This window comes from Photinus pyralis, unplaced genomic scaffold, assembly GCF_008802855.1.
Source record: "Photinus pyralis isolate 1611_PpyrPB1 unplaced genomic scaffold, Ppyr1.3 Ppyr1.4_LG6, whole genome shotgun sequence".
NCBI classification, from domain to species: domain Eukaryota; kingdom Metazoa; phylum Arthropoda; class Insecta; order Coleoptera; family Lampyridae; genus Photinus; species Photinus pyralis.
Genome location: NW_022170663.1, coordinates 39080235 through 39091519, shown reverse-complemented (window position 1 = coordinate 39091519; position 11285 = coordinate 39080235). Strand labels below are relative to the sequence as shown.

Genomic DNA, 11285 nt, shown 5'->3' with positions numbered 1-11285 from the left:
AACCGCTGAAATTGGATTTACATTCGGACAAGGCATTTAAAACTGTATTGATTTGCGCTTTACTCGTTTACGGCGTTATGGTCTGAATACCCTGAAATCAAGTTACCCTCGCCCACCTCCTTCCCTCGTTTGGGGTTTAGACTTTAGAAATAGTTAGTTACAAGTTACAAAGTTTCTTACTCATATCAAACAGTAACTAATAGGATTTTAGGCATTATAGGAAATATTTACTCTATGCCTATGCTAATAATAATAATTATTCTTTGGTCATATCAAGCAAACCGATCTGAGTCGTACTTGTTCGACCTACCATCCGATTTACAGGTCGTGCAAATCGGATGAAAATATCGAAAATCTGTGGTGCCCATTGAATATCGAAAGCATGCTATACGTATAGTTGTCTCGCTCACCTCAAGCGCATATATAGCTATATATCCAGGGGCGGAGGGGAACCATATGAACCGGTCCGTGAAATGTACTTGAGTATCGGCCCACTTAGCGGGTGGGGGAGGGGGTACTCAATGCGCCCTAATTTATGCTTTTTCTAACACTGATTGTTGATAATTATTTCCCAACAACATAAATGCTTCTAGATTATTGTTGCACAATCTGTTCCTTAATCGAAATTATACATTATCAGCATTACGAAAGAATAAGAATCAATTAATTAATGTGTAATTCTTAAAATGGATTAATTTATAACAGTAATTATAAGCGCGAACTATTCATTACTTCGGCGTTGAAATTGGAACTGAGTGAAACGCAATTCGATTTGCTTATATAGCAAACGCCGTTCATTCTGGAAGGCTCCCGAGTATTCTAAAATGTTCTTTAACAAACACGTCGTATTTCCCGGAAAGATTGCGTCACATCTGTCTTCGCTCTTGCAATAAAAAATTAAATTAATTCCCTGCAAGTGGCGGCGCAGCCTGGCACTCTCTCTGTTTTGTGTTTTCGTTTGAGTGATGCTGCCAGCCCCAAAGCGCTCATGGATCCTACCGGCCCACCGGGGAAGTTCCCGGTATTCCGCCGGTCCCATCCACCCCTGGCTATATCTCGCTTATTGGAATCCAGTACATGTACGTTATGTCACATTTTTACTTTGCCATTTCTATGTGTATTGCATGTACGTCCGTGTGAGTGTGCACCATCGAGAATCTCACAAGCAAGTCTTGTGCGGAAGAGAGTTTTGTATTCCATCTTTCAACAAGTGGCCCCCAACGTGGAGCGGAAGAATCACAATCAGTAGGTACCAGGCGGCAAGGGGACAACACCTTTAACGATGCAGTTTTTCTGATAAATAAAAATTTGATCCAGACTTACCGACACAGCAAATATTACGTAAAATATTTGCTTTCGACCAGGGGGAGAAAGAGCCCACATAGCACTTCATATGCGAAAGGCGCGCTGATCCACTATGTCGTGAAAACATAATACATATACGAGGCATGTTCATGCCAACCGTTACCTAAAACCATTGTATAAACCCTAAAAGTATTCAAACTCTCACCAACATAGTTTTTCATGATCAATCGAAAAAAAACATTATGATTGTTTCACTTCCGATATTATCAGAAATGGATAGCAACTTAGTTATTTTAAATAGAGCACCTTAAATCTACATGAAAATCTTCGTCATTTGATATCATTTCCCTATACCCAGCAGCAAAGGTTTTAAAGTTGTTCAAAATTCATACCGAAGAAGTTTGCAAAATTTGGTTTCTAAACAAATCAGAAAATTAAATTTTTGTTTCACAATCTACCAGTGGTGCACCGAAAAAAAGTTTAGGGGTGGAAAATTGAACATGATCCTTGAAAAAACAACACCCTGTAGATTCTCACTACCATTGACGCGACCAATGATGTAAGCCCTACAGCGTAACTTATATTTCAAATTTGAGCGAGATATCTCAAAAACTGCAGGATATAAAGAAAAAACTTAAAAATCTTGAAGTTTTAACACCCTGTAGATCGATAACGCAGCGTTTGGGGACCTATGTTTATATGAACTTAGTCTACATAGAAAGTGAGACTGTGCTTTTAGTCCCTTCGGTATTTACATCATATTTCAAAGAACACCCTGTATTCACACTGAAATTCTCAACGAGAAAAAACGTAACCTTATTAGGAGTTTTTTTTATAACCAAATAATTCTGGTGGCGTCGTTATTTAACAAATTCTGTTACTCAGAAACTACTGGTTGCCCTAGAATCTCGCTCTGTCTGTATTGTTTAATACCAAAATAGATGTTTGATAAAACCGATTTTTAACATTCATTTATATTATTGTTGTTAGGTATGGATGGAGAGGATGACACACTACTTATTAAAATCGAACCAAAACAAGAAGAAGAAATTCATTCCTTTCTTCAGGAACACATTTCAGTCAACAATGAGGCTTTAGTCACAATAAAGGATGAAATTGGTGTTAGTACACTGTGTTCTAAATCTCTTGATAATGAAGAAGTACGGCACCACTCTGACTTTCAACCTCACCTTTTACCTGAGTGTAAAACAGTGTCTAAAGAGTTTAAATGTACCGATTGTGATTATGGGACAAACAATAAATGCAACTTTAAACAACATCTTTTAAAACATAAAGTTTCTAAAGATTTTAAATGTGCCGATTGTGATTACGGGACAAATAATAAACACCACTTCAAACGACATCTTTTAAAACATAAGGTTTTGAAGGATTTTAAATGTGCTGATTGTGATTATGAGACAAATTATAAAAGCAGCTTTAAACAACATCTTTTAAAACATAAAACTTACAAGGATTTGAAATGTCGTCTTTGTGATTATGAGACAAACAATAAATATTATTTTAGGCAACACCTTTTCAATCATAAAATTTCGAAAGATTTCAAGTGTGCTGATTGTGATTATGAGACTAATGATAAACCCAACTTCAATCGACATCTTTTAACACATAAAGATGATAAGGGTTTTAAATGCGCTAATTGTGATTTTGGGACGAAATATAAAAGCTCTCTTAAGCAGCACCTTTTAAAACATATAGTTTCTAAATCTTTTAAATGTGTTAATTGTGATTATGGGACAAATGATAAAAGCATGTTCAAACGACATCTTCTAACACATAAAGTTTCTAACGACTTTAAATGTGGTGATTGTGATTATAAGACAAATGTTGGAAAGTACTTTAAACGACACCTTTTAAAACATAAAGTTTCTCAGGATTTTAAATGTGCTGATTGTGATTATGGGACAAATGTTAAAGGCAACTACAAACAACATCTTTTAGTACATAAAGTTTGTAAGGTTTTTACATGTACTGATTGTGATTATGGGACAAACAACAAATATGCCTTTAACAAACATCTTTTGAAACATAAGGTTTCAAAGGATTTTAATTGTGCTATTTGTCATTATGAAACAAATTATAAACACCTCTTCAAACAACATCTCTTAACACATAAGATTTGTAAAGATTTTCAATGTACTGATTGCGAGTATGGGACAAACAACAAATATTCCTTTAACCGACATCTTTTAAAACATAAAAATTCTAGTTATTTTAAATGTGCTGATTGTGATTATAGGACAAATGTTAAACGCAACTTGAAACATCATCTTTTAAACCATAAAGTTTCTAAAGATTTTAAATGTGCTGATTGTGATTATGGCACAAACGTTAAATTCTTCTACAAACGACATCTTTCAAAACATAAAGTTTTTAAAGATTTTAAATGTGCTCATTGTAATTTTGGGACGAAATATAAACCCTCTCTTAAACAGCACGTTTTAAAACACACCGTTTCTAAATAACGGGCGATCAAAAATGAGTTGTCGAGTCGCTTTTGAAAGTTCAGTTTATGTACTCATTTTTGATCACATAAGTAGTAGGTATCTATTTCAAATGTGTTGATTGTGATTATGGCACAAATAATAAACTCATTTTCGAGCAATGTATATTTTAATATGTAATAATTACTGTGGCGTTGGGAGTGCAGTGTGGATAATAGTACGTCGCCACGACCTCTGAGTGGTAGCCCTTTACTTTGGCAGCCAAGCACTACTAGTAGTCCGGGAGCCAGGGGCATTTTAAATCAACTCATTTAATCCCGACCAAAAATCATTGGCTTTAGAAGCTTGTCACCAGATGTCGCTCCTATGAATTTTGTCCTTTAGTTCACGGTACACCCACCAGCTGGGCTAGCGATTAGCATTTATTTAAAGCAAAGATCAACTCACTAGATTATATATATTTATATTATATTATATACTTTACATTTATTCATAAAATTTATTGTTCTGCATTTATTTGATTTATTCTATAACTTAACCTAAACAATTTTTTTTTATTATAACCAAATAATTACTAGTGGCGTAGTGCACACCTTATTCAACAAATTCTGTTACTCAGGAAGTAAGTAATGTCTGGTTGCCCTGGGATCTCGGTCTGTATTATTTAATACCAAAATAGATTTTTGATAAAACAGATTTTAACACATTTATTTACAACATTTTTGTTGTTAGGTATGGATGGAGATGATGGCACCATACTCATTAAAATTGAACCAAAACAAGAAGAAGAAATCCATTCCTTTCTTCAGGAACACATTTCAGTAAACAACGAAGCTTTGGTGACAATAAAGGACGAAATTACCATTAGTACACTGTGTTCTAAATCTCCTGATAATGAAGAACTACACTTTCAAAGTCGCCTTTTAACTCCGTGTAAAACAGTGTCTAAGGATTTTAAATGTTCTGACTGTGGTTATATGATAAACAATAAATATGACTTGAACCAACACATTTTAAAACATAAAATTTTAAAAGATTTCAAATGTACGGATTGTGATTATGGGACAAGTGTTAAAGGTAATTTTAAACAACATCTTTTAATACATAAAGTTTCTAAGGATTTTAGATGTGCTACTTGTAATTATGGGACAAATCGCAAAAGCAACTTTAAACAACATGTTTTAAAACATGATGTTTCTAAGAATTTTAAATGTGCCAATTGTGATTATGGGACAAATAACAAACACCACTTCAAACGACATCTTTTAAAACATAAAGTTTTGAAGGATTTTAAATGTGCTGATTGTGATTATGAGACAAATGATAAAACCACTTTCCAACGACATCTACTAACACATAAAGTTGTTTCTAAGGATTTTAAATGTGCCGATTGTGATTATGGGACAAATATCAAACACCATTTCAAACGACATCTTTTAAATCATAAAATTTGGAAAGATTTTAAGTGCGCTGATTGTGATTATGGGACAAATGATAAAGCCAACTTTAATCGGCATCTTTTAATACATACCGATTCTGAGTATTTTAAATGTGCTAATTGTGATTTTGGAACGAAATATAAAAGCTCTCTTAAACAGCACCTGTTCAAACAACATCGTTTAAAACACGGAGTTTCTAAAGAGTTTAAATGCGCTAATTGTAATTATGGAACAAATGTTAAAGGCAACTACAAACTACATCTTTTAATACACAAAGTTTCTAAGGTTTTTAAATGTACAGATTGTGATTATGGAACAAACAACAAATACTCCTTTAACAGACATCTTTTAAAACATAAAAGTTCTAAGGATTTTAAATGTGCTAATTGTGATTATGGGACAAATGTTAAACGAAATTTGAAACATCATCTTTCAAAGCATAAAGTCTCTAAAGATTTTAAATGTGACCATTGATTTTGGGACAAAATATATAAACCTTCTCTGAAACAGTACCTTTTAAAACATACCGTTTCTAAACACCTACTTTAAATGTGCTGATTGTGATTATGGCACAAATAATAAATGATTTGTAAATAGTTGCTAATATAAGAATTGTGACAAAACTCAGAGTAAGAAATTTTGTTACTCTGAGCTTTAAAATAACAGCATTGTATTTTAAAGGATAATGCACAAAGCTGTATATAGTAAATAGAGAAACAGTGTTGTTTCGGGTACCTAATTGACGTTAAGAGTGATAATCCCCCCCCCCCCCCCCTTCAAAAATCCTAAATGGCAACATGTGACACATCGTTGGAAAGCTAGTGAAAAATGTTTTTTAGTGGTACCGATAAAGCCTAATTTATTTTTTGGGCTACATTGCCAATTCACGAACTCCGATCTACAAATTTGATAAAGAATCCACCTACAAAAGTTCATCGTAATCGGTCCCTTCGTTATCGAAATATATCGTGTTAACGGACGGACAGACACCGCAAAATTATAAACTCGCGAGGAGCTCGTTAATAAATGAGAACATGAGCAGACGCAGAATTTTTCAAGCTACAAGAAATCTACTTACAACTTTGCTCTAAATTAATTAGGGAAGAAAATATTTCGATATAAAGAAATTAGCATTGAAGTGCCTATGGTGCGTAAACATTTTCTACACCCTGTATACAACTCTGTGCTTGTACCATTGAATATAAATTCAATTCCTCAAAGATTTTCAAGTGTTTTTAATTTTATCGATATTATTTTATTAATTAGATCGAATAGGATAGCGGGAAATCACTTCATGGCTTTAAAAGCTTGTCACCAGATGCAAAGATCTGCCAGATGTCGCTAATTTGTTTTTTGTCACTTTGGTCCTTCAGTTAGTACCACAGAGTTGTATCATGAGATCATACACATAATACTCATATGTCTATGCATGAGATGCACGCTTAGACCATATAGTACATGGACTGCTAATTGTAACTAAAATATGGTCAAGGACATCGCCTGGCTATGTGAGTTTCAGGGTAAACGAGTCTGCCCGAAGTTGTCCGATGAGGCACGATTTGAGACTGTCAACCTATAAATTAACAAACGTCAATTAATTAATCGCCTAGATATCCCAAAAAAAGCAAACTTATTCTTATTTGTATAGCGTATAGCAAATAATGAAGAGTATTTAAAGCTTCCCCTACTACGCGGTTACTATAAATCTGCTAATTAAACGATCCTAGTGGTGTTTACACGACTTTAGTTTACCCTGAGATTCACATACCCACAACCCACGACTACAGTGCCCTCTATCCGTGACCATCCATTTTGTATTGAAAGCATAGGGCGAATAGCAGTCCATGTACTATATGGTCTAAGGATGCACGTCTTGTTGCAACGTTTTCTTTTTTTTTAGTGGCGCCCTCATTATTCGATCTACTGAACTCATGGTTCTTCATTGCGGTACGTGTAGTTTGGATTGCATACGTTCAGGGAGGTGTGATGCATTTTTAGGCATAATATTAAGGCAGTGGAATGGTAAATGATTTATTTTTCGCAGACTGGGTTTGGTTTCTCCTTGAGTTATCATCAACCTAATTTTATGGTGCACACTACTGAATTTATTGCAAAAAAACCGAAAAATTTTCTATCTAGTGTACTAATTAGGGGTCTGTGCTGAGAAAGTGAGAACACAGACAGACATTCAGGCAGGTCTTGGTATTACGAAAGATCTATATGTGTAAGTATATAATTGCACCATCAATATTTATACAATAAACATATTTGTCTAAAATGGAATATAAAACTACAATTAGCTATTATAGTAGCAGATATTTACAGTTGTCTTGTACTTTACTTACTTATAAGGCAGATTACAGAAACGTCATTGCAGTTTGTCTAGTACCACAGGTCATAAATCATGCAAATGTTATTTCCAGTCATTGATGACACCCATATAAACAACTATTGTCAACTGGTCAAAGTTCTTTCCGCGGACAATGGAATTCCTTCTTTACAGTGATGCATTTTCACATGACGGCTTAGATTTCTTCTATTCCTCGTGGTGAAAGTGCACTGTTGACAGTCATATTTTTCCGTACCATGTTGTCCACGCACATGCCTTGCCAAATTAGCTTTCGCATTCGTGACGAAACTACACTGCTGACAATAATATTTCTCCGCACCATGACGTCCCCTCACATGGTTACTTAAACATGACTTATATTTTGTAGTGAAGCTGCACTGTTGACAACGATACCGTTTCGTACCATGAACAGTAAGCATATGTAACATTAACCCCTTCTTTCGCTTCGTGGTATATTTGCACTTGTCACATTTCAAATTTTCTAAAGAATCGTGGGGATGAAGAAACTGAATATGGCTAATTATGTTCCACTTTGTATTCGTCGTGAAACTACAATGAGCACAATTAAATTCGTACAAACGATGACGTCCTTCTATATGCTTGATTAAGCTGGTCTTCCATTTCGTTGTAAAGCTACAGTGATGGCATTTAACTCGTTGGCCGATATTCGAAGTTAAATTCTCGTCTTCAACAACTGTGTTTTCGCATTGTTCATCATTCAAGTGTTGCTCATCTGAAACAGTCGACATTTGTGCCACAGTGGCATCATTTGAAACTTGGCCGGTTTGATCCAAGGGTGACCCAATTTCTTCGCCGTGTCTCTGCATGCTACAGTTTTGTGCTTCATTTATACTAAAATCTTGGTCTGTAAGCATACAGTTAATTTCAGCTTCTTGCTTAAGCTCAGGTAAACGGTGGAAATTCACATTGTCCATTGTTGATTTACGACCACCCAAATGACCACTATTTGAAGAAACTGTCGCTGCACCAATTGATTGATGATGCGTGTCTGATAAGTTATTGCTATCATTGCCGAATCGGTTTATTTCCATTCTACAATTGGACTCCTGATTTAAGCTTAAATCTTCATTGAAAAGGTGATTTTCTTCGTCATCACTTATTACTACAATGTCTTGTAATGTGGGATTGTTACCTTTTCTTCTCTTAGCACTGTGTCGGTTTTCATTTGAAACAGACTCCGTGCTGTAACCGTTTGAAGAGGCTAAAGGTATTACAAATGGTAGAAAAACTATTGTGGTGCCGGGTGGCATTGTAATGTTACTAAGCTGATGTTGATTTAAAAGTTGGTAATTCAAGTTGTTGGCATCACTATCAGATTTGCGTTTTCTTTGCATCCGACAGGAATCCCGTCCTTCATTCATAGTAAACTCTTGGCCATTAAGAAAGCAGTTTATATCCTCCTCTTGCTTCACGTCAATCTGTTTCTGATGTTGTCCATTAATTTCCAAGCTGACCTCCGCATCTTCTTCTTGTAGTTCTGTTTTAATAATACTATCCATGATAATCTCTCACAAAAAAGTAAACCACAAAACGCAATTCCGCTTGCCACAAAGCAAAATAATTACTAACTAATGCAACTATCTACCTCTCATATTAAGGACGCCGTGATTAAGCGCTATGTAATGTACTTATAATTACTTATTTATAGCAAGGAAAACCCACTGGATGTAATTGCAGAGAAAAACTTAAACATTCCATACGAAGAGAAAGGAAATCATTTCAAATAGAACTACAATTCAAAAACTGGTGTATAGAACTATGATGTTACGTTTGAACTACTTAAAGTCACTAAATATAGAAAGTACCGCATTCCATTGGGCTCGTGTGTTAGAGAGAGAACGCATGATTTTTGCCCAAAAATGGCGGAAGTTACCAGATTCTAGTAACTTTAATGTTAGGGATTGTTCCACCTGTTTGGAGATATCTGTACGTTGAGATAAAAGGGCTAAACTCCGTACAATCTGCGCATGCGAAAGAAACGTCAATGTTGCAATGTTATTAATTAAAATGTAGGTTAGATTATTGTTTTCATCACAGGCCGTTATAATGAATAAACATATTCGTAAATCGTAATGTACATTTAAACTCGCACTTTTGAGGTTGTATACCAAGAGCCATGTTTCCCTGCAGCAGTATAATTTCCGAAAAGGACAGTATAAGCCCCATGTTCACAAATCGTAACCCAAGACATTTCAAATACCTACGAATCGCTCATAAACCGGACGGCTACTACTGTGATAAAACTGGAACGCTCCTACTGGCATAAATATACAAATTTGCTTTCCTACCGCCTCCAATAAGATAGCCCGATTGTAGATGGCAATCGACACAAACAGGCCGTCACGTAACTTCATTGTTCGTGCATTACTTCATCGGACCCGACACTCACCGCTAGCACGAAGGAATGGGCCATCAAAACCAGGCTGTATAAGACCATGCACCAAGTCATTGGCGTACGTGAACGTCACATGGTCACGTCCCTGCATTCAATTTAATGTTTGCTACTTGTAGGTTTCAGTTCTTCGTACAAAGATGCCTTGCTAGCGGTCCGACAGAGTTTATATACGATTGCAAACCCCAACACAACGGCAATAAGGTCGCAAAGTTTCTAACGTGCTCCAAGATTTCAATTTGAAATTGTCTGAGCCGGAGTAGTCAAGAGAGCCGTGGACGAGAGAAAGATTACCACACCCGTGGGATATAATCTGACTTGACAGATAATGTGAATCGATCTTAAATTGTGTACCTATTAGGTAGATAGCTGCATAATTTACAATAAAGTTTTATTTGTACTTGTGCTTCCATAGTTTCTGTAAAGAGAAGGCTGAGTATTGGGTCGCTCCAATGAAGTGATAGAAAGCCCTACGTTCAGTTTCCCGAGATGCTTCCCTGTTCTCAAAGGTTCTTCCAAAAAAGGTGCTTTTTACTAATTTCTAGATTGCATGAAAAACCGTTTATTTGATTTTTTAAGAAGTTAATGGGTTTCAAGAACAATAAATTTGATAAATATGTAAACTTTTTATTGCTTACCAATATTTTAAACATTAAATAATAAACTACACAATAATAAAAAGGGCACCTTAGTTATAGTGAATTGGCAATTTCAAATTGAAATCTTGAAGCACATTAGAAACTTTGCGACCTTACTGACGTTGTGTTCGGGTTTGCAATCGCACATAAAATCTGTCGGACTGCTTGCAAGGCATCTTTGTACGAACAACTGAAATCTACAAGTAGCAAACATTAAATTGAATGCAGGGACGTGACCGTGTGACATTCACGTACGCCAATGACTTGGTGCATGGTCTTATACAGCCTGGTTTTGATGGCCCATTCCTTCGTGCTAGTGGTGAGTGTCGGGTCCGTTGAAGTAATGCACGAGCAATGAAGTTACGTGACGGCCTGTTTGTGTCGATTGCCATCTACAATCGGGCTATCTTATTGGAGGCGGTAGGAAAGCAAATTTGTATATTTATGCCAGTAGGAGCGTTCCAGTTTTATCATCGTAGTAGCCGTCCGGTTTATGAGCGATTCGTAGATATTTGAAATGTCTTGGGTTACGATTTGTGAACATAGGGCTTATACTGTCCTTTTCGGAATTTATACTGCTGCAGGGAAACATGGCTCTTGGTATACAACCTCAAAAGTGCGAGTTTAAATGTACATTACGATTTACGAATATGTTTATTCATTATAACGGCCTGTGAT

The 11285-nt window shown here is 35.7% G+C and overlaps 1 protein-coding gene and 1 long non-coding RNA gene across 2 annotated transcripts; both read right to left on the bottom strand.

The window, feature by feature from the left end:
• Positions 1 to 7660: 7660 nt before the first annotated feature.
• On the bottom strand, positions 7661 to 9076 carry LOC116174633 (zinc finger protein 845-like). Its single transcript, XM_031492573.1, has one exon. The coding sequence runs from the start codon at positions 9074 to 9076 to the stop codon at positions 7661 to 7663; it is 1416 nt and encodes a 471-aa protein (XP_031348433.1).
• Positions 9077 to 10582: 1506 nt separating this feature from the next.
• On the bottom strand, positions 10583 to 11285 carry LOC116173150. The gene is made up of 2 exons (XR_004145882.1): positions 10863 to 11285; positions 10583 to 10804 (listed from the first exon to the last, which is right to left on the bottom strand). It is a non-coding gene; the product is annotated as an uncharacterized LOC116173150 (long non-coding RNA).